The sequence below is a fragment of the Phocoena sinus genome, chromosome 7 (genome assembly GCF_008692025.1).
Source record: "Phocoena sinus isolate mPhoSin1 chromosome 7, mPhoSin1.pri, whole genome shotgun sequence".
NCBI classification, from domain to species: Eukaryota; Metazoa; Chordata; class Mammalia; order Artiodactyla; family Phocoenidae; genus Phocoena; species Phocoena sinus.
This window is the reverse complement of record NC_045769.1, coordinates 73,103,591-73,128,283: the sequence shown is the minus strand read 5'-3', so window position 1 is coordinate 73,128,283 and position 24,693 is coordinate 73,103,591. Positions and strand designations below refer to the sequence as shown.

Below are 24,693 nucleotides of genomic sequence, written 5' to 3'. Positions count from 1 at the left end.
CCTTCCAAAAACGAAGGCATATTTATCCTCTCTTGGACTGACTTATAAACAACGTTTTCTCCTATTCAAATTAATTTTCCAAAAACTGTTTACCTTTCAGGGAATTAAGGTTTTCCTATATTTCTCATGAACATACAGATTCTTTTATACCTGTATAAACTGTAAAATTAATGACAGAACTAACAAACAGGAAAAAGTTTACTTAAGAAATTTGAAAAAAATGTCAAAGCTCCTCGTTACTGAAATATAGTAAATTGAGGTCTTGTGAGTGTTTACCACAAAGTTATATGTATAGCTACACGAATTAACTAACAAAAGGCAATGCTCCAGAGTGTAGCGAAATCTACTTCATTTAGGTTATGTTACTACTTTTTGGTTCAAAGACTGTACTTTTTAAAAAGTGGATACCTGCGGTCCATCTCTGGCTTCATAGAAGTCACCCAATCTTATTTTTGCACTGAAGCTGAAATTGTCCCTTGAGATATCCATTATTCCATTTCTGCTGAGATACTGAAAAAATCACATATTTTTCCACTTCAGGTTTTAATAATTACAACCCAGCTCTGATGTATAGCTATCTTCAGGACACTACTGTTTTGCATATTCTATCAAGGGGCTATGGATTTACAGGAGATCAATTTAGGTTAAGCACATTCATTAGTCCCATACAAGAGAATATTTTGTATCAAGGAACTTTATCTGAGAAAGGAGTGTACTTCTTTTTCCATAAGCATGCTTAATAGGCACCAAATGTGTGTCATTTGGTGAAAAGTATGTACCTTTATTACTTCAGGGTACTGCCTAAGTTTCTTTCCACATGGAGCATAATATGCTACTTCTCCTTGAAGGCGCCCTCCAAAGTTTCTTATTCTTGTCTCTCTCTGCCAGCTACACATAATAGAAATGAGGGTTATCACATACGTAATTTTAAGAAAGCTTTTAAAAATAAATTTTAAAAAAGTTTGAGAACACATGCTCTTTAGAAAACATGAAAAATACAAAGAAAACAAATATAAACAGCCAGTCATGCAATTCAGATACAGTTACTATTAAAATAATTTAGATATTTTTGCTAAGTAATTCAACTAAAAATTAATCAAGGACTCAATTTACAAATATTAAACTCCATTAAATTTTTTAAGAGATCATACTGGCATTACGTTGGGTATTCGGACATGTTCAGGCACATGTGTCAATGTGTGCTGACTTTTTTACAGGTGAAAAGCTTTAAATGAGAAGAGTACAGTAAACCTGGCTCTCTGCTCTTTGGGGATCATGAAAACTCTCAGTTCCTATTCAACCATTTTAGCCAAACTCTGCTCAAGTCCCTCAGTTTCGCCCACAGTGGCTTTCACCTTCCTTTAAATCTATCTTCACAAAAACCTCTGACACTCTTAACTGTGTCTCTGCTCTTTGCCAAATGATTTGCTCTTGTGACTTTTTCAGTCATATTCCCACCTGGATGCATATGTTCCCATCTGTCATACCTAAACCCAGAAGTTAGTCTTAATTTTTTTTCTGGTATATCAACTTCAGATATATCAGCTTTGCTCCTCTGCTCTAACAAATAACTATGCAGTATATTCACTTCTCTTATTAATAGTAGAGAATGAGAAATCAAACATGCCTAAATATGTGGGGGGAAATATAAAGATATATCTTATTTTGCATACCCATATTCCAAAGGAATACGCAGCTCACGTTCATCTGTTACTCTTCTTCTTTTGGAAGTGCCTTCAAGAAAATTCAACCAGTTAACATAAAAGATTAGTTTACATACATGAAAATTTTTTGATAGTTTTGAAACTTTTATTTGATTAATATATCTTAATGACTTGAATTATTTAGTGTATTTCTGCAACTTGTGCATTATTTTTAGATTCTTTTCAACAAAACACATTGTATATAAAGTAAAGGGTGTTTTTCTTTTTTCTTTGGTCTGCATGACAGAATAACTAGTATTCCTCTCTAATGAAAAGACAATGCAAGGTAAAAATATACAGCTTTCCCATCATTTTGTTATTAATGAAATGGCTAAAGAAGTAGGAGGAAAATAGCAGATAGAGGTTTTGGAAAACTATGTACAGTTGTTTTCTTTGAAAATATGAGTTTTAAGATGCTGAAAAATTTCAACATCTGGATCATAGATTTTAAAATAATATAACTTCTATAGCCATATGAATCTATAGTCAAAAACACTTTTAATTAATCTAGAGTACAAAGAATAGGATTATGATTATATGGAAAATTTTTCATAGATAATGATCAAGCTTCACCAATGCAAATGCACACATCTTATATTAGTAGGATATCATATTGGTTTGTGGCAAATGAAAACAAAACTAGAAAATTTCAAGAAAACAGTGAAATATGTAAAACAATATAATATTTTACTATACACATCTATATTTTCTTAGCTATTGAATGAGAATAGAGATTAATTTGGGAGTATTAATGTAAAACCTTTTAATGAAGACCTCTGCAATTTTATAAAAGGTCAAATAGATAAAAAAGATATGGCATGTTAAAGGAATAATAATGCTAACTCACTAATACAAATGACATTGGCTATGTGTTGGGCAGATATGCAATTGTACCTTAAGTAACCAAGTGAGCTCATTTTTATAAATTACAAAAAAAGTCCACTGTCAAACTCTAAATGCTAGAAGCATAAACTGAACACAAAAACAGGAAAGTATGCAAACTCAAAAGCTGCCATCAATCAGGTCCTTAAATTGGAAGCACAGAGAATAAAAATGGTAATGAGTCATATCCTTTGAAAATACACGCTGACCTTTCTTAGCCAACCTAAAATCTAGCCCTTGATTCCAGTGAGATCATCCCCAGAACACTGTATAAATAAGAATTCTTGTTATGGTTTGACTTCTACTTCACAATAATAAAAATAAAGTGTAGGTACCAGAGTGTGGACTTGAAGTAAGTGTGGAAGAAGGTGTGCCAAGGAAAGCAGGTGACTGGGATTCAGAACATAAGGCAGCAGGAGCAGAGCCTGGGGCTTTTGCTATGTGGAGGTTACGAGGTGTTGAGTGAGCTGTGAGACTGATGGAAGGGCTTTTGACAGAGGAAGTTGTTTTATTCAGTTTCATTGAAGTTTTCTCTCCTTCAGTATCACTATCTGATTCATCTTGGTCTTTATCATCATCATCATCCTCTTCTGATCCTTCTGTATCTGATTCTGAATTACTATCTGATTCTGGGAAGTAAAAGAAGCATTTGTATATTATAACTAGATAATCACCAACAGTTTGCAGTTTGTATCTAAATGGAATAGTTCAGGAATCAGCATCTATGACTGAGAACTCAAGTGAGCAACTTTTCTGAAGAGTAAATGTAAAAGTTACTATCTTAAAAGCTATTTGAGTACAATGTATGCAGGCCATAAGTCCTCAAAGTTCTTCATTAAAAGTAACTGTTTTACTCAAATTATAAAACTTACATCATAAAACAGTTCTTCTCACATGACAGTATTCACATGATGAGTTCTGCTTAGTGGTTTCAAAAGCACTTTTAATTTAATAAAGAAGCCAAAGTATAGAGGAAACAGAATTGATTATTTAAATTAATAGATTCTAGTAGCTTAAGAAGTATACTAGGTTCAGTATGAGGAAGAGAACTCTGGAACTATCATTACCCTTTCTTCTGGGCTTTGAGGCCAAAGAAAACAATTTTTGCGGGGAGATGCTTGGCTTTGGGGGTTACAGTTATTCTATTTAGCTGCAAGATTTCATCAAGTTTCTCAGGTTTTACAAAAGACTAGGATTACAGAAATAACTGTGGGGAATAATTTAATGATTTAATAATTTAAGTTCATGCTAGCAATGTAGTCCTATAAATGCATCCATTCCTATAGATATGTAAAATCTATTTCTGGGTTAAACTTGATAACACAAGACTAATACTTGGACTGTATCTTAATCGTTCCCAGAACAACAGCTTCTGTGGAATTGTTTTTTGTGTAGTACTAGCTGTCTACACTGAAGTTCATTATAAAAATTATCTTTGAAAGTGATTAATATTGATATCCATGATCTATCATGCAAAGTTGTGTTTATGGGAACCTTAGGAAAAATATCAGGAAAAGCTGTTCTTACCCTGAGCAAATAGGTTGTTTTTACCTTATAGACACTTTTTAAATTGTATAATTGACTATATTTTCCTCTTCATATTGGTAGATAGAAAATTTACAATTGGATTTGCGGCTGACTAGGAACAAATCCAAAACCTTTCATGATATGTATTTCATCTTTGTATTTAAATTTTAAGCTATCTTATATTTTATGTTTTCAATCTTCTGTGGAACAAGGAGGAGAGTTAAGAGGAAATAAAACAAAAGGAAATTAAAAAGAAAACTAGAAAGTAAATCAAAATAAAATCAGGGGGTACTCTATATATGTTGTTAAATACGTTCTGTGTTGCTAACAAATATTCATAGGGATATAGGTTTTTGGTATTTTCTGAATGACTGTGACTACAGTTTTACCTTTATTCAAAATATCTAGTGACACAATATAACAAGCAGCAGAAGAGATGAAAAAGAAAGGACAAATGAGTGGTCATGAATTAAATGAAAATTAAGCAAGTTCCTGAATTTCTTAATTCATGAATTATTTATATTCAATTTAAAGTTCTTTGTTTAATGTTAAATGAATAACAGAGCTGAGAACTTAATTTAGGATTTCCAATTTCAATTATTCCTGTATTTTACCACTCATTATAGAAAGGCGCATAGCTGTGTGAAACACAGTCAATGACAATGATTTTCAGTCTGTGAATGAAGAACCTCTTTAAAATGCTTTGGTTCACATAGCGTTTAGAGAAATACTTTAAACTTAAAAGTAGAAAATAACCTGATTGGCTGTCATCAGATTCATCATCTTCATCATCTTCCTCATCTTCTTCCTCATCATCTTCCTCTTCATCTTCATTTGAATCTTCAGAATCTTTGCTACTAGGAATGTCTGAATCTGTTCCTCTGAACTGTTCCACTAAAGATTTTGCAGGATGAGAGTGATGCTGTGTTTTTACTGTGTTCACATTATTGCTAACTGCTTTTTCCTTCCCTTGACTATGCAGTATGGGAGAGGCAGAGGGCATGACAGTTGTCTGATTGCCAGGGGTTCTTCTCCCACTTGTACTCAGATTTACAGGTGAGGAAAAAGCGGTGCTACTTGAAGTAGCAATGTTTTCATTAATCTTACTCTGCATTTTAGTTTTGGTAGTAAGTGCCAGAGGAGCTTCTTGAATGACACTTTGAATAACTCCATTTGGTTGATGATTACCTAAAAGTGCATTTGTCAAGAAAGGATTAGGGTGGTTGTTTTCTAATGTTTGTTTTGGATGTGCTGGTGAACTAGAGGTTGCTTTTGGATTTGACAAAGCTGCAATAACCTTCTTCAGGCTCTTAGATGACTCCTGTTTCTTTAACTGAGCTGGGAATGTCTGTTTATATTGTTCCTGTTGAAACATAAGTTTAAAAAAAACAAAACAATAACGCACCATAAGAACAAAAATTACTCTTTTTTTGCCTTCTGTATCTGACACAGCTACTCATATACAAATTTAAATCATGATATACAAGTGCTATAAAAGTAGTGGCAATAATGAATAGCTGGTTCCTGAATCTTGCTAGACATATTTAAAAATTCAATTAGTCTTTCTGCTTCAAAACATGTTTCCTGACTGCCCACCTCTTATTACTACAGCTCCCGTTTTTCTCAATAACCCAAACTTGAAACTCTGAGAACATCTTTTACTTTTCTTTTTTCCAAGTCAGCCATATTACTATGTGGTTTGGATTCTCTCATTGAAATATTGCTCAAATTTAAGCTGTACTATCACTTCTTCCTAACCAACTCCCAATATATGCTATATGCCAATGTCAATTCTCTCGTTATATAAGCCGTATTTTATTATATTAGCTCTTTGGTCAAAACCTTTAGTGCCTCTTCCATCATTGCCAACTTTATAAACCCTAAACAGTTAAATCTGATCCTCAAGTTCCTTTCTACTACCTTTGTTGTCCAAGTGGGCTATTTGCCATGCCCTGTGCATGTCATACTTTCACCACCTCCACATTTTGCCATCACCATTTTCTTTGCGTGAAACATCTTCCTCTAATAAATTTTAAGCAGATGAAATCCTGTTCATTCTTCAAAATCCAACCCAAGAAGCTTTCCCTGTTTGTCCCAGCCCAAAGCACTCATTGCCTCTATCCTTGAGCTCCCTTATACCCCCTTTTATTCTATCCTGTATTACCTACAGTAATCATGATTTGAGGTTAGTGGGAAGGCTGGCTCAACATTCTGTGGGATATACTTTTGAGTGCCTTCAGCACATTAACATTGGAAAGAGTTTAGAAAATAGTTTAGAAAAATTATACCTTCCTTGGGAAAAATTATTTTGTAAACCATTAAGTCATAAAATTTACATATGTAAATAAGAAACAAAAAATTATTTGGCTATCAGAATCTTCATGAAAAGAATAACATCATATGAATTTCATTAAATTTGTATAATTAAAATATAAAAAAACAAACCGAAATAGTATGATTAAAATATCAAGTTAATAGAAATAGAGTTGAATTTTGAAAGGTAAAATTCTGTAATGAAAATGGTTGCCTTGAAATTAAAATCAGCAGTACTGTCAGCATTGGACCCGGGCTGTTAACACTCAAGTCAGCAAAGCCTTGTGGTGGGTTATTTCACAAGTATAAATGCAGATGGAATGCCATATAGAATGACTTATTAAATATTTTAAAGCACCGGTACTAATAAGCAGTAAGAAATTCCCATATAAACTTCTTTATCTTATTTAACTTATCCTCACTGTATTTGTTTAGAAAATTAAGTTAGTACTTTGTAAACAAAGACTGTCACATTATATTTGTATTGATACATAAGGCAATGCCTCACAAAGAGAAACTGCTTAATTGGTATTTATTCAGTGAATAAAATATGGAATATTATACTACATAATTGTGTTTACCTTTTTAAAAGAATTTTATGGCAAAATTTTTATATAAGATATTTTAATATAATTTTACTTAATATTTATATGAAACATAAATATTTTATGTTATATTATGTGAGTATACATATAATGTACTTATACTTCATATTTTATACATATACTGATTTAAATTTTCAGCAGAAAAATTTAGTGTATTTTCATTTCTTAGAACAAAATTTTGTCACATAATCATTTTGTATTCTTTTTTTAATAGGTAGTAAATATTCCTTCCAAATACATAGGATCAAAAGAGTAATGAAAATAAAAACTTTCCTTTTAGTTTAAAATTTTATATTTTAATTTTTTGAAATTGTTCCTCACTCTATAACTCTGAAGAATCACTTCTCACATGCTGACATCTGAAGGTTTTCGAAAATAACCAACGATCACTGTATTTTATCCCAAGACTAGTATCAGTAACTCTTTTACAGCAAACATGCTATCTTTTTTGATATTAGGGGTGTACATAAAGTAGGAGGGGAGAAAAAAGAGACCTGTATAGCAGCAAGTGTCCTGCTACTTTAAGATATCCCCTTGGGGCTTCCCTGGTGGCACAGTGGTTGAGAGTCTGCCTGCTGATGCAGGGGACACGGGTTCGTCTGGGCCCGTGAGCCATGGCCGCTGAGCCTGCGCGTCCGGAGCCTGTGCTCCGCAACGGGAGAGGCCACAACAGTGAGAGGCCCGCATACCGCAAAAAAAAAAAAAAAGATATCCCCTTGGGTGACAGGAGTATGAGAAGAGAGAGGTTCGAAGCTTTGTCCTACCACAAAGCTCTTGCTCCCCTAGTTCTTACCTGAGTCTCTGTGAGGCCATAAAAAATCCACTAGGCAAAACTTGATAAAGATTTTTCACTCCTGGTCTTTATATATGATTAATGTATATTGATTTAAATTAAATGTCTACAGTATAAGGGTATGAAAGGATCCAATGATTAAATAACACTGAAGAAAATCATAAGACTAGTGTGGGAGCCAGATACATAGCAGGAAGCATGAAACAATTGAGACTATCATAAGAAATCAAGCAAAATTCTGTTAGACTGTCACATAAAGAAAGAGAACTGATATAAGAGAAATATTTCTAAAAATACCCTTTAACTCAATAGTAGATACCAATAAAAAGTAGATAAAGTCATTGAGATTTGAGTCTACTGTGAATGCCCATTCACATAAAATATTTCCCATTAACAACCATTATCATTTCAGAAACACCAAATTATTTCATCTTAATCATGGGCTTTGAAATCAGAATGATCTTGGTTTAAAACCTGTCTGCTCTTAACTTGTTATATGATGTTGAAAAGTGACTTAACCTCTCTGAGCCTTAGTTCCTTTACCTGACACAATTTTGTAAGGATTACATAAGATCCTATGTGTAGAAAGCCTAGCTTGGCTACATTTAAATAAGCAAGTGTTTAATAAATGACTTTCTAATAGGCAGTCATATGAAAATCTTTAAATAAGAATTTAAGAAACTGAAAAAATTAAGAAAACTTTCATAATGCAAGTAACTCGATGTGGCTCTATACATTCATTTGTCTTAAAGTGGAATATATATTAATGAAAAAACAACCCAGTGTGATTTTTAATTTGCTTAATTTCTCAAGGAGAGTCAATAATGTGATGCCAATAACTCCTTATGATTGACCCATGCATTACAAGTTCTCATATGTGTGATATTATGATACCACTGGTCATTCCATTTAGATCAGTGGTTCTCAAATTTGGCTGCACATTTGAGTCACTTGGGAGGCTTTTTAGACATGTAATACCTCAGTCTCAACACAAGAGATCCTGATTTTAAATTGTTCTAAGGTGGTTAGTTCATTTTTAAAGTTTCCCAGGTGATTCTAATGTACACTTAGTCTTGAGAACTACTCATTTAGATTCTCAAAAGAGCCTGATTTGCTCAAGTCATTTTTCTTTAACCTTGTTCTGAAATTCTTCACTGTAAAATAAAAGTCAGTGGACAAGGACATTGCAACTTTTTTGAGAAAGAAAGGCAGCATACCACAGTGATTAAGAACAAGGATTCTAGTACCACACTGCCTAGGTTTGAATTCTAGCTCCATCACCAACTAGCAGTGTGATCTTGGGAGAGTTATGTAAGTCTTATGAATCTCAATTTGATCATCTGAAAATGGACATAATATTATTAGTGGCACTTACAGATGTTAGTATCCAATGAGTAAATGCATGTTCAGCACTTAAAACAATGAATGGCTGGCAAAACAGTAAGTGCTCTACAGGTCTTTTCCAATGATTAGGATGCCTACTGGTAATTTGTATAACCAAAAGACAGGAGACTGTGTTCAAAAATAATATTTTTTCTCTAGTCTGGGTGAGTTCTAGAATAAAAAGCACTGGTTATTTAATTACTAGGATTCTTCTGGACATATGACTGTAGACTATATAATATTATAATATAAAACTAACAGCAAGAAAATAAAGATGAAAAAAATTCTCTGATGAGAGTGGTTCTGGTGTTTATAGAAGTAACGTTACTAAAAATATTTTGTATTTTGTATAATTAATTAAGAATGGTAAAGGAAAAGCATTGTTTATAAAGGATTTTTATACTTAAAATTGACAAATTATAGGACTACAGAGGTAAATGACTCGAGTTCATTTCTTTAAAAAAGAATATACTAATATTAGAAAAAAAAGGACATTGATTTTAAACAAAAGTAATTGTAAAGTATGTCCAATACAAACATATTTCTCCCCTTACTGCTAAATCATTAAACCTGGGGAAAAATGACAAGACTGTGTTGCCAAAAATACATTCAACAGGTGTGTATGTAAATATAAAATCAGAGAAATTTAGTTTTATGATGTGCATATTCTATTCCTGGTGACTAAGAAAGTATAACAATAAGAGTAGAATTCAGTTTAAACTTATATAAGACTATATAAAAGCTGTTTTTATAATAGTAAAATTCTTCTGTAAATAATTTTTAACTCACCCGTTTGGAACGCAATTCACTGGTCAAAGGACTAGATTCTTCAGAGGTATTTTTATTCCCTGCTTTAAGTACATCAGGAGAAGGAACTATGAGTTTCATGTAAATTTCCTTTTTGGCTTGATTTACCAAAGATAAAGGTTTCACATTGGACACCAATCCCGTAGACTGTATTACACTTGTGTGTTTGTTCACAGATTCCTCCTTTGCCTGAGAGCTTTGGAAAATAAATGGAAGCTGCTGTGACAAAACCTGAGGCTGCTTCTGCTGGGATTGGAATGATGAGTGAGTCTGGGATTCAGACACAAGAGGTAATGGCTGGTGTATTCTTTTTTCCTGGGCTTTTTCAGTTGCTTTCTGTCCTTCTGCTTTTGGGTCTGAAACACCATGTAATAGCACCTGTAAATACAAATTAAAAGGCAACTTCTTAACGTCTATTAAAACAAAGAGCATCAAGGAGTAAAACATGGAGGAAAAAAAGGGTACTTAAAAAAGTGTTCCTAATGACTTACAGTAGATATACAAAACTCACTAAAAAATACACAAAATGTTCCTTTAAAAGTGTTTCACCACCTCATTTTTTTTCTTATGCAAAAGGAAGAACTAAAGGCAATGATTAACTTTAAAGTTTATAGACTTTGAGAGTTAAGATAAGACAGTTAATTCCTAAATTTGAATAATGTGTAGATATTGCCAATGAAATGATTTGTACCCACCTGGTTGTTACTTTTATGTTGTGCTTCACTCTCTGAATCAGAATCATCATCTTCACTTTCTTCAATACTTTGATCTTCTTCTTCTTCATCTTCCTCTAGATCATCTGAATCACTACTACTAATGCCTTCACTTGATGTGTCTGATGAGGTGCCTGAATCACTATCACTGTTGCTAGAACTTTCCATAGCTTTCTTCCTTGGTTTCTGGATAAAGACAAGATTTTTAAAAAGACTTCTATTTTTGGAAAAAATTCAAGTTTCAGTAAGAGGTATGCTCTTTTAATTTTTTAATGATATTTTCAATCTCAAAACATTTTTCTAAAATGTCATTTTAGAAAAAAGTAAAAAGTCACATGTTTTAAGGGTATTTAGTCAACCAACTGATCAAATTAACTTATCTGACAGGAACTCTCCAGTAAAAAGTATAAACTCTGTCAATATGCTATACAGTATTCTGTACAGAATATTGAAAACATCAATATAGTGTGTATATATGTACATATGTATACATATATACACACTCATATGACTGCCATGCTTCGAAATGTAGGACAGATTAAAAAGAGCAATTTATGATAGGGTTACATACACTGATGTTCTACATTTAGCTTTTAGTCTTCTTTCTTTGTGCAAATAGTGAGTCAGTAGCCAAACACACCTTTCTAGGTGCTGGACTCCAATGAAGTCTAAGATGAGCCTCTGCCTTCAAGAAACTTACATTCTAGTGGTGGTGGTGGTGGACTAGACAGAGAGTAATTTCAAAACAAATAATCCCATATAGTAAAAAGTACTGGAGAGAAGACAAAATAGGTAGAAAAGGCTTAAGGGGCTGCTTTAATTAGGGTCAAGGAATTTAAGTTTTTTAATATTTCTGAATCAAAAAGATAGAAAAATATGATAAAGAAGGAGATTAATTTCTGGAACATTTAAAATCCTATAGGACAATGAAAATCCGAAGCTGGAAAGGGACATTTGGTCGCATAAAAGGAAAGTTGTGTGTTTAAAGGACAGACAATGGTAGTGGATAAAAAGATGAAAAATAATGAGATGAATTATAACTAATAACTATATAACAGTGAAAAAGTTAAAATTCTGCCAATAGGAAGACTATAAAGGAGAAATGTCAAAACGACAGAGCAACAAGATTGAGTACAATCCAGAGTTACTTAGGAACATTTCTATAGTGTTTGCTGGTAGATAAAATAGAGAACAAGATACAGAAAAATCAGCAATAAATTACAAAAGCAGCAAATTAGAAAAGTTATGGCCTTAATAGAAATACAGCCTTTCATAACTACTGTGTTTGGAGAATAAAAGACAGTAATACACCTCTACAACAGGATGCCAGGTTGAAGCCGTAGTTACAGATTGCAAACCTACACTCTTTCCTTTGTGTCTTCTAAAATTTGATTTAAATCATATAAAATACATGAGTGAGGAGAGTCACTCCTGTTATATTCTGTTTGCCATGGTACTGTGTTAACTGCTCCAAACTAGCAACTGTAATGCTTCCTCCACAGACACACCCTTCAATAAGCTAATATTTCCATCATTCCCTGAGCTACCTTCTTCCCTCACAGTAAAGCAGAAAGTGAATTGGAATAAAGGAAATCAAAGGATGAGAAAGACCAAAGCAGAGATTAAAGGGAAACAATAGTAATATAATAACATTAAGCCTATCATTTATTTGGCAGAGAAACCGCTCCTTCTTTGCAACCAAAATCTGCTGTTGAGTTTTCTAAGCATGTATAGCAAGACTATGAAAGTCATTTCATTTGACTATGAAAGTCAAATCCAAAGTTATCACTTTCGGATTTAGTAGAGGCTAAGTAAGGAAGGGAATGAGGGAGCTACCGTGATTTGGCAGAAAAAAATAAACTCCTATTTCAATGTCCAAGTAATCTGTGTAGTTTTAATTTAAAGGCAGCATGACAGATGGGTCCTATACTCCCCAAGAGTGGGTCTAGAGATGCGGGTTCTAAAGCTTTAGGGAGCATAATATTCAGCACAGAAGTTGCTGCAACCAGCAGATTCCTGGGTCCCAATTCCAAACAGGCACAGGGATCTGTATGAAACAAGCCCTTAATGTGATTCTGGCGCAGGTGGTCTTTGCAGAGCATACTCTGACAGTGTGCAAAGGGTTTGTGTTTTATAAAGTAACAAATTTAGTACCCATGTTAAAAAAAAAAAGTAGACATGAGTAGACAAGTCCAAGTATTGGAGAAAAATGAATTTCAATATCACCAAGCCCATCTCCTTGGTCCCTATTAACATGTGCAGGGGGTGAGGGTGGTCCTTTTGCCTGCTCACAATTAGGTAGTCTGTCTTTTTTCTGTCATTTATACATTTTAAAAATGAGTCTTCTTAGGTTCACAAAAAAATGATCAAAGGAGAGTTCATTGATAATAAACTCCAACCCCCAACCAACCTGGGAAAGCTTTTCAGAACCCTCTCCTTGAACTTTCATTTCACTGTATATTTCTTACATTCAAGAGCAAAACAAATACATATTCAAGGCTATTATGTATCAGGCACAGTTGCTCTAGTCTCTGGGGATACAAGGGTGTGATAAACAGACAGCAACTCTGCTCTCATGGGAACAGGGAGAAGAGAATCAACAAACTATAAATAAGGGTTTTTCAGTGATAAATACCATGACTAAAACAGGATAATTGAGTAGACAGTGTATGCTGGATGGACATTTAGATGTAGTTGTCAGGTAAGACTCTTCTGAGCTGAGACCTAAATGGAGAGCAAGAGCCAGTCATAGAAAGATAAAAGGGCCTTTCAAGACAGGGGAAACAGCAAAGGCAAAAGCCACGAGCTGGAAACAAGTCTGACATGTTCAAAGAATGGAAAAGTCAGCTAGACCTGCTACAGCACAGAAACCTGGGAGAGAACAGTAGGAAATAAGGCTGGATGGACTGGCAGGGGTGAGACCACACATGGTCTTATGGGCCATGGCAAGGATTTTATTCTTAGTGGGATAGGAAACTATTAGACAGAGTGATAACACAGGATGTTTTAAAACGATAAAAAATCACTTATGTTTTTAAAAGACTGTTACAGCTGCTGTGGTAACAATATGCTGGGCAAGAGGGAAGAAACCTTTATTTGTTTAGCTGATCCTGGAAAATATATGGAGCTCAATGCTGTCTTGAGAAAGGACAAAGAAAAATTTGATAAAATAGTTCCTTGGGGTTAAAAATTGGAGCCTGGGAGGCATGTTGTTCAGATTTAAAGTTCAGATCAGCGCTATCTGCAATCAGTGACTACTCATACCTTGTTCTTGCTGTGGTGTGTCACAAGCTTTTCAATTCCCTTATTATTATAGCTGAGGTCATGGAGAAAGTGGTATTACAGTATCACAAACTTTTGACTCTCTTCCCCCAGAAAAATCAGGCCCTGAAAGTGGTTTTTATAAAATGTAGACGAAAAGACATTGCTCTAGTTATTATCTTTGTTTCCGAAATGTTTGCAGTTGATGCTAAGGCTTTAACTCAGAATAAACCAAGACTTCTCTCTCAAGAAGAAATTACCAACAGGAGCAGACCAAATTCACCGATACAGGTACACTTACTAGAAATTCTGGATATAATGTGGTAGCTCCTGTAGCTGGAGGTATCTCAGCTTACTTGGTTGGATGAATGAAATCTGGACACAGTGGTGAACTATACTTAGTAAAGTTGAAATGTCACAGCTTCCCTGGCATGATGTGGAAGAGGAAATCCAAAGGCTTAGAGTGACCAGAATATTGGAGTGAATTTACCATGTGCAATCTGCATACCCACCCTACTCCTGATACTGCTTCTACAGCAGACAAGGTCTAGTCAGGAGGCAGAAACCACATGATCAATTTGAACAGCGAAATTTTATCATAAGGAAGCAACAACTAGTAACAGAATATGAACTACTAAGAGGGAAAGAGACCTGTAAAGAATACCGGAATAGCCGATGTAGGGAAGAACCACTTCCTGTATGGCTGAGGTAGAGTACTAAAATAAACTTGGAAGAGGGTCTTTCTTCTCCAACCCCTCATTCACCCAAGGCTGAACTTCAGACTTTGTTGGAAAGGATGTGGCTGTTGCCCACTGGATGGCAGAGAAGCTCACTGAGGTATCACAGATCAAGGCTGGTACACAGGAGACACCACCTGCTGGAGTGCCAGAAAAACTTGCTGGGCATCTGCTATCGGGGTGACAGTAAAGTTAGCTAGAAAGCCAACCACTGGCATCCCAGAAAAACTCACTAATAAGCTGCCTGCTGGGATGTCAGTGACACTCACTAGACGGTATACACTACTGGGTCTCCTGAACACAACTGGCAGAGAGGCCGCCAGCTGGTGAGGAAGCCACCCACTGGCAGCCACAGCATAAGACCAAAAAGAAAACACTTGAACCAGGAACAGAAGCATTTTCCTCTTCCAGTGTGTCTCTAGGACCCTCTAATGACAAGGTCTAACATAGTGCCAACTGGCAAAGGAGAAAAGGAGAATTCAGCTGGGGTTATGATGAAATATAATTGGCCATGAGATGGTAACTGTTGAAACTGAATAATGGGTACACAGGATTATTATGCTATTCTGTCTTCTGTGTATATTTGAAATTTTCCATAATGAAAGGTTTTTTGTTTTTGTTTTCCTAAAGCATGGGCTCTGGAGTCAATCTGCCTGACTTTGAATCCTGACCACTTAATGGCCAACTATTTGGGGGCTCTTTTTCCCAGTTTATAATAATAGTACCTACCTCAGTATGGGTATAAGGAGGACTGAAATAGATATTATATGCAAAGCAATTACAGCAGAACTGGCCTGTGTTAAGTTCTCAATAAATCTTATCTATGACTACTATTTGTATTATTTATACTGGTGCTGACAGTTTTAATTTTTTAGATGCATAATACTAAAACCACCCCGCAAAAATGAATATCTATAAAAATAGGAGTTGATAATTCATAAAAAGTTATTCCATAGATTCAGGTGGTTTGATCTTTAGAATACTTGTGTCGATCTGTTATATATTTGTGCCTCAAAGAACAACTTACCTTATCTTTGATTTTGTCAGCTCTAGCATCCAAAGGCTGGGTTTTGTTTGGTTCCTGACTACACTTTCGATTTCCTCCACCTGAGCTTATACTTTTAGTTTGTCCCACAGAACTTGAAGCAGTAGTGGATAGTACAGATGTGTTGATACCACATACAGACGATGTGTTGTTTCCATTTATTGACCCATTTACACCTTGAAAGTAAAAATAAATATATTTATGCAAGAGAATGTTATTCAGCCATAAAAAGGAATGAAGTAATGACATATGCCACAATGTGGATGACTCTTGAAAACATTATGCTAAGTGAAAGAAGTCAGACACAAATTATGATTCCATCTATATGAGATATTCACAACAGGTAAATCTATAGAGATAGAGTGCAAGCTAGTGGTTGCCAGGGACTGGGAGAGGGAATAATAGAGAGAAACTGGTTAACGGGGATGAAGTTTCCTTTCGGGGTGATGAAAATGTTTTGAAACTAGATAGAGGTGGTTGTTGTACAACACTATGAATGCATTACATGTCACTGAATTGTTCAGTTTAAAATGGTTAATTTTACATTTATGTGAATTTCACTTCAATTAAAAAATTTTTAGAAAGATAATTAAATGCGAGTACTCCCCCTTTCGGAGCAAACTCCCCAAACACTTAAGTGAAAAGAAAGGTAATAATAAACCATCTAAAATGCTATTATAATTTGCAAATGTATTCTAACAACAGTTATCAACTATGAAATATTAATGACAATTTAAAAGAAAAAGGCGTACTAACATATTAGTTTTAATTAATTTAATGCTTAATTACAGAAAAAGTAATATATTTTATTGAGTGAACGTGAAGGAGGTAATGAGATACAGAGGAAAAAGCAGTGGAGTCTGGAGTTAGAAAACCTGGGTTAAATTCTGCTATGCAATGTCAACATGTAAACAGTGCTTCCTTGAATAACTTATTTAACCTTAGCTGCAAAATGACAATGCTTCCAATCTCAAAGAGTTATTATAAGGATTAAGCAAGACAATGTGAAAGTGTCTAGCACAATGCCCCATAATTGTTACTAAATGTGAACCCTATTAAAAATAGGTATTGAAATGGAGGATTTGTAGTACTTCACTTAAAGTTAACATGGATACCTTTTTCAGGACCATTTCGATTACTTTTTCCCGAAGCCCTCGAATGGAATGAAGAAGAATCATGATTCTGGGCTGGAGGAGCAAACAGTGGTGGAATTCCCAGTAATGGTGGAAAGAAGGTTGTCCCTGCACGCGTATGAACATCTGTTGTTCGCCACCATTCTGCACCTCAAAGCCAAACACCAAACAAGCAAAAATATTTGAATTAACTTTCTAGCTAATTTAACAGTGCTTTTTATATTTTATTCCTGAAAAAAATTTCAAATTTCATCTTGGAACACAATTGCTGAATTACACATAGTTCTGATCATCTTTCTAATTATAAGACAGCTGGTTAGAAGTTATACACTCATTATTCTGCTCATTAAGACAGTATCCAAGGATCTTCACTTAGCAGCTTCCTTGAGTTCAAATTTATGAAGAACAAAAGTAGTCTATGGTTTTAAAAATAAAATGGGAAACTTGGAATATTAAAGAACTATTTGACTCTTTGATGACTTACATCATAATTTTTCTAAATTAGTAAAGAAACAATATTTAAGACTATTTTAATCTACTTAAAAACCTTAGAATTTAAGGTTACCATCTACAACCTATGTTAAGAATTTCCTTAAATTACATACAATATAAAGCTGGCTTTGATAAATCAGGTGGTTTAAATAATAATACAAAGACCACTGTAATCCAGCATATCTCAAATGCATTTATGGAAGAAAACATCCTATACTCAAAACAATAGAGATAGCAAAATCAGTAAGCCTTTTTTTTTGGGGGGGGGTGGTGTCTAAGCAATGAAAAGTGCTTCAAAGAAGATTTTTAAAACAAGTTAAGTCACATTAAAATATAAAAGATTTATAGTTTCTCCCCTTAAAGTTAATGAAGAAAGCCTGAATTTTATTTATACTTCCTCTCATAAATTACAGATAACAATGTTTTATCAATGTAAAATGACTAAATGGTAGAAAATCATCAAATGCAATTTAGATATTCAAACAGTGGCTTTTAGTTAAAACTTTTAGAAAAGGAGAGAAGGCAAATTTTATAGAATACATTATTTAGGGAAGGGTGAAGATTAAGAAGAAATTTGAAATAACCCAATGGACAGTCTTGTATTGCCCCATGTAAAATCTCAGAAAGAATATTTTCCAATTGGCTAACCAGCTAGATTACCAAATCAGTTATTACCTTTCAGGCTAATCTTCCAAGAGATATAGGATACTTTTCATTGACTTGATAACCACGAAAAAATTAGAGGAAAACCCCCAATAATATAGTATGGGAAAAATTCAATATTGTCAGTGTACTGTATTATATGATCTTTAAAGCTTTTCTAGGAATATCTCTTTATTAAAAATAGGATGTTAAGTGATGTTCACCTTCATTAGCTAAAGACAAAAGTTGAGCTTAATAAAAAGTGAAATGTTCATGGTAACTGACATTCTGAAAGGTCTAAAAAACAGTATAAGCAGAAAACTGCAAAAGCTATTCTTCTGCACTGCAGGAAGGCACTGCTAGTGAAATGACACCAATGTATATTCAGCAGTGGCTGAATGATGGGAACTGAACCAAGAATAACTATACAAAACCATAAATCATTTATCTACTGTTTAGATGAAAGAACTGTATGTAGATAGGAAGAAAAACTATGTACTTGGGGCTTGTATTAGCACAGCTGAAATCTGTTGTTATTTATAGGTTTGAAAACTAGGTCCTACATAGCTGATAAAAAAGGAAACTTCAGTTTCCTGAAATATTCATATTATTTAAAATAGAGTCTATAATTAAAGCATTACAGTTGAACGTTCAGACTTTGTAAACAACCCACAAATCGGTAAGGCAGTCAAAGTGTAATAAGACTCAAATATTTTAGACATAATCAAACTCAGAAACAACATAAAAATGTACTTAGAATGTCAATGGTAAATAAGCACACAATAGGGATTAGAAAAAAACACAACTGGAAAATGTGTACGTTATAAATAAGGTGACACCATGAGTAAAAATACAGGTAAATAAGATCAATTAAATAAAAAGATGAAAAAGATAGCGCTTCTGATCACAAGCTTCACAAATGTCTAATAATTCATGGGAAATAACAGAATTTTTGATAAGTGATGAGCTTATTTCTCTTCCAAATTTAAGAAAACAAAAAAACAAAATTTAGTCACTCACAAACTAGCTTGTTGATAAAATGAAATATACAAAATAAGAATCACATAAACCAGCACATGATGAATTTCTAAATGTATTCAAGGGCAGTAACTGCATGGTAACAACATTAATCATATTCAACTGAAAGATTCTAATATTTCAGAGGATATACTGAATCTCAATTTGAACATAGAAGACAGGAGAATTTAAAAATCTTTCAAACTTGATAGAGCCAGATATTTCATGAAAATTCACGGTAATATAAAAATATAATGATTAAAAACTGTAAATGTTTTAAAAGAACTTACCGTGAAATACTATTTCAATATAAAAAACTTTACTATACTAATATCCATTAAGTAATTTGCATGTGTTGATTTAGTCATCTGAAATGCAGACACATTTAGAAGTGGATAATATTTAAAAATAAACTATTTCTCTTTTAAAATTCCTAGTAATTTCTTCCTGTGTGTCTTCATCTATTTAGTAGGTGATTTAAAATTTTTGGCATTTTGGTTACCCTTCTGAATAAAACTAATCATAGAAAATTTAAATTTAAGTTATACAAAACGTACAACTTAAACAAATGAGGCCTCTAAAACAAGGCATAGTCTCTGTTCACTTGGCAAAAAAGTATGCTTATACAGGCATACTTTTACCACTAAAGACTCTGTCTTGTAATTGTCTGTTTATCTATCTCCTAAAAAGTATAAGCAACATAACATATATTATGTTAGTATATTCCTCAGTGCTTGGCCTACTGCACAGAACATAGTAGATGCTCAAAGAACTTTGTATAAGAAATGAATGACTGAATAGTTTATGTAGGCTAGGGAAGTTATCAAAATTTTTTTCTACACAGTGGAAGTATCAACATTATTGAAGTTGAGATGAGTAACTCTTTACACCTGTTAACCATGTTTTCGGTGCAAAAGATATTTGATTTTAATTATACAATAATTACATTGTGGTTTAGAAATGCTCAAAAGTAATTAATACTTTATATATCAAACTATATCAAATACAATAAACTATGATAAAACAATTTTTAAAATTTAAGGTACTAGCAACTATCTATAGTACTATTACCTATTTTAATTTTTTATTCAGCAATACTATATTTCAGCAAATACCTATTGAATACTCATCTCGCTAAGCAACCATGCTCAAAACTGACTGAAATAGATTCCTATTAGTATTTTTAAAGCAAATGTCAAGACTTAGTTTAAGACTTTGTTTTAACTTTCTAGCCACATTACTATCTCCTCTCTGAATTAAAGAAATAATATGACTCAAGAAATAGTACTTGAAATATATACTTAGCCAACTTTCCATTCTACATATATAATTCAAACAAGATACTTGTTTTCTTTTAAAGAAACACTCGACAAGAATAAAAACAATGATGGCTACCAATTACATACTAATTAGGTGTGCTAAACACTGCATTCAGCACTAAACATGGCTTATCGCCTTTAATCTTCACAAGAACCCTAAGAGGCAGATACTATTATTATTATTATTGTTATTCTCATTTTTCAGATGAGAAAACTGAGGCTGAGAGGTCAGATTACTTGTACAATCAAGGTCACACAGCTAAAACGTAACAAAGCCAGATTTAAATTCAGATCTATTTGTCTCTGAATTATGCTCTAATTTTTAAACTACTTTCTATAACAGTAAATCATGCATCCTTAACTAAAATTTATTAAGGTAAAGTTAATCACTGGAAACACATTAAAGTTTAGACTTTCAAAATAATATAACAAGAGAAATTACAGCATGTTTGTCTAAATTAAGCTTTAATTGGTGTCTTACTGAACTCCTGAATCCTCATAATCTGTAGAATTTGGGATAATTCTGGTCTTCCTGCCACACAAGTGGTGCAAATCTATGGTTGTTTTAATGAAATATGAAAAAAATAGAAATTTAAGAGCCAAGCTCATCTTACTTATAAATGCAGAGAAATGAGAACTCAAAATAAAAGTATATTCATAATAAGAACTGGACTCCAGTTTTCCACTGTAAGTTAAATATTTTTTTAAAAAATCAAATAAAGCTGAGAATAATTAATCAAACTCTATACTTCTCATACATATGCTTTTCTACTTCAATAAAAAGCATGACAAAAACCTGGCCTAATTACTCACTTTTGTGGCAGATGCCTATTTTTCTAGCTTAACACTTGAATACCTAGTCAGTTGTGCTGCCACCTAGCACAGAGTGTGTTTTATTTTTTTGCACAGGATAAAAAGGACTGAGTTAATTCTTGCACAAGAGCTTTAATATACCAGGCATAATACTATTCTTTTTGTTCAAGTTAATTGCCAAACTACTGCTTGAACATTTTCAAGCTTTCCTCCTTTCCTTGAACACTGTTTGTAACAGATGTTTACCTGGAAAAGACGCTAGTTGGGGATGTGCAGCTAAGGCTGTGGGTGTACCAAGTGTCCCCAAACCACCAAATTCTGAATGCCCTGAGCTGGCTGAATGCAGACCAAAGACTGGGTGGCTGACCACTGGGAAGGCACTCGACACTGTGGACAGGTTAAACAGGTGATCCCCAGCTGCTCTGAATAAATGTCCTGGGAGGGAAAAAAACACACTTAAAGTTGTACTAGAAAAAACAGATGAGATTTATCTGATTTCAGCATTCATAGTGGGTTAAAATTTATAATAGTTTATCTATTAAATTTTTATTATACCTTTTTTCTTTTGCATTTCTGTTCTTCAAACCCTGCAGAATGTTTCTAGAAACATGAAAGTACTCTAAAAATAATTAAAACGAATGGTATAACCTTATTTACTTTGAATTTTGAGATTTGAGAATGACGCTTTAAGTACATAACTTTCACTAATTGTAAAGCTTAACCTGCCGAGGTGAGGCAAACTTTCTGCTAATACATTTCTGCACATTAATATTTTATCAAAATTTTTTACTCATAAGAAGGAAGATAAAAACATCTAGTTAATACGAAGTTGAAAATCAATAAAATAAATCCAGAATCTGTCACCAATTCATTACTCAAACTGTCATACACTCTAGGCAAAGAGTTCCTAGTTTCCATGTGCCAGAATTAAAGCTATGTTCTCCATCGAACATCTTTTAGGTGAGGAGAGTTGATACCAAAAATGGATTATATTCTAGCCTGATAAGGCAATGTATACGACAGCATAAAGATTTAATAAATAAACTTACTAATTTATTTCTAAATGCATCCGAGCGTGGTTATCAATATAAAAATCATTTTTAAACATTGTGATAGAAAGTTCATATTCAATCCAAATGTGTGGTTTTTCAATCTCTACGTTTACTCTAAAGAGAATCTAGTACTAAGTGTCATAACCCCAAGTTGCAGTGTTATACCATCAAAAACACAACTTATTTTTCATAGTTTGTAAGGATTTGGCAGAAGATTTGTTAATACTTGGAAATCTTCCTTTTACTTCTGGGAAATAATTAAGTTTCCCTGGCTTGATACTGTGAAAACAGAATATCAAAAACCCACACTCCAGGCTATCTTAAGAATTTACTGCATGAAAGCTATTGCGCTCTGTGTTAAAATAAACATAAGGCTTCCTTATTATCCTGTTTATATCAGACCTGACTATGCACTACAATATAGTTTCAATACAATATGTTTAAAGTAAATTAAAAAATACAACTTAAAAATAAGTATATTCTTTGTTATCATTTAGTTATCAACAAAATCCCTCCTCTTTGCTTTTTTATTCGCTGAAAACTAAGAGGAAGTCATCAAAGAGGTCTAAGAGGTCTAAGAGGAAGTCATCAAAGAGGTCACAGTGTACTCTCATTGACTAATATAAGCCCTATATTCTTTACTGAAATAACACTATATTTTTCATTGAAGTAGTAAGATTTAAATAGATTGTATCAAGTATATCTTACATTAGCCTACAAGGTAAAAAGTTCTGATTGAGGGTTGAGGTCCCACTATAACAAAGCAATAAGTAGATCTCATAGGGAAGATCCTCAAAGTGCTTTTACAAGGAAGGCTCACAAAGAAACTGAGGGAGGAGAACAAGGGAAGGATACAAACTTGAGTATATTTTCTAAGTCAGCCAACCTTAGTTTTTGTTCATCAAAGCCTCAACAGAAAATCTGTGAATTTGGTACTTTTGTGTAATCAGAATTCTAGACTGCAATTAGCACTGAAGTTAAGTCAAAACAAAATAGGGCATGCTACTGGAAGAAAGGAGGTTACTCAAATATCATTATTTTTAAGACTAGTGCTATGGCACCAGAAAGATTGTGTAAATTTTTTTTGGGGGGGGGATGAACAAATTCTCAAAAACCCAGCTAGTTTCTCTAAAAAATGAGCCTATAACATTAAGAGCCAGTGTTTATTTTCACGTGTGATTGCCTATAAAATCCCCGATTCTCACTAATCAATTCAACTTCCTGAATGACATGTCCTTAATCAAATGTTTTATTTATAAACATACTATGATCTGTTACATTTCCTTCTACATCAGTTTTCTTGATAAGCAAGTTGAGCTAAACATTCAGTTTGTGAATTTTAGAATCATTTTTCATTTATATTTTATAAAATAAAAGTTCTTAAATTATATTTGTCAACTATATATATGTAGCAGTGACTTAATACAAAAAGTTTTGTGAGGTAAGCTCAAAACTACACAAAATATTATAAAAATTCAGAACACATTAAAATTATAAAGGGTCAGAAACTGATAGAAATACTTGCTAGTAAGCAGCATTCTTAGATGTATAGTTAAAACATTAATTTTCTAATTGTGAAGAAATAAATGAGCTTAAACCTTGGAGTCTCAAGAACAGAAAACATGAGTCATACCTGAATGAAGTTGTCACTCTTGCAGCAATAATTAAGAATCAATCTTACACAACTTGATAATTTTAAAAGTTCTTTTTTTAACTCTAAAAAGAGTGATATCTAGAAAGAGCTGAATATAAAATTTCAACAAAATATGAGCTTTATTCACCATAGATTCAAACTGGGGAAAAAAATATAGTCTTGTTCACAGAGTTACATCTATGCCTAGCAAAATTACGAAGAAGCTACCTTACTCTATTTTCTTATTCTTTCTTATAAAACTTTTGAAGATAATTAAAGCATAGAAAGTACTCGAGTGACAACAGAATCGATAGGGCCTATTCCTTGTTGGTAAGAAAAGGTTCACGTCTGTATTTAGTAAAGAATATCAGGCCCACATTATAATGATTACATTGATACCATGCATTATTAAAAACACACATTAGAGATTTTCTTTGCTTTACATGGATAAAGTTATACAACAGAAGAGAAATAATTTCATATTACATTTAATAATCTTTACTAAATTTTGCCTTTATAGCAAGAATATACAAGTCAGTGATACAAAAGTGTATCTTTCTCATTAAGTATTGTTTTTGCCACTGCCTTTAAAAAAAAAAGCCAGCCACTAATCCCATGTAAAAACCTTCCAGAATTACTGTTCTTTATTCAACAGTTTCCATAATTCACACATTTCATGAACATATCTATTAAGCACCAGGTGCTACATTTAGTAATTAGCATACAAGGATGAATAAGACATAATCCCTAGTCTTAAGGAACTCAATGGTTTCAACATAACTGAAATAGTATAAGACTGTTTTTCATACCACAATGTATAAAA

At 33.3% G+C, this 24,693-nt stretch overlaps 1 protein-coding gene across 20 annotated transcripts in view; it reads right to left on the bottom strand.

Moving 5' to 3' along the window:
• The window catches only part of BAZ2B (bromodomain adjacent to zinc finger domain 2B), a 302,457-nt gene that overhangs the window by 91,582 nt on the left and 186,182 nt on the right, over window positions 1-24,693 (bottom strand). For 6 of the 20 annotated variants that reach the window (XM_032638481.1, XM_032638484.1, XM_032638486.1 and 3 more), the window contains 10 exons: window positions 21,432-21,620; window positions 16,885-17,052; window positions 15,752-15,945; window positions 10,709-10,912; window positions 9,996-10,391; window positions 4,869-5,475; window positions 2,921-3,214; window positions 1,674-1,734; window positions 780-888; window positions 409-510 (listed from right to left, as the gene is read on the bottom strand). In XM_032638481.1, the coding sequence (XP_032494372.1) occupies window positions 409-510; window positions 780-888; window positions 1,674-1,734; window positions 2,921-3,214; window positions 4,869-5,475; window positions 9,996-10,391; window positions 10,709-10,912; window positions 15,752-15,945; window positions 16,885-17,052; window positions 21,432-21,620 (2,324 nt within the window). The remainder of the gene's footprint in view (window positions 1-408; window positions 511-779; window positions 889-1,673; window positions 1,735-2,920; window positions 3,215-4,868; window positions 5,476-9,995; window positions 10,392-10,708; window positions 10,913-15,751; window positions 15,946-16,884; window positions 17,053-21,431; window positions 21,621-24,693) is intronic. The other 14 variants (XM_032638490.1, XM_032638487.1, XM_032638488.1 and 11 more) reach the window with 9 other exon arrangements.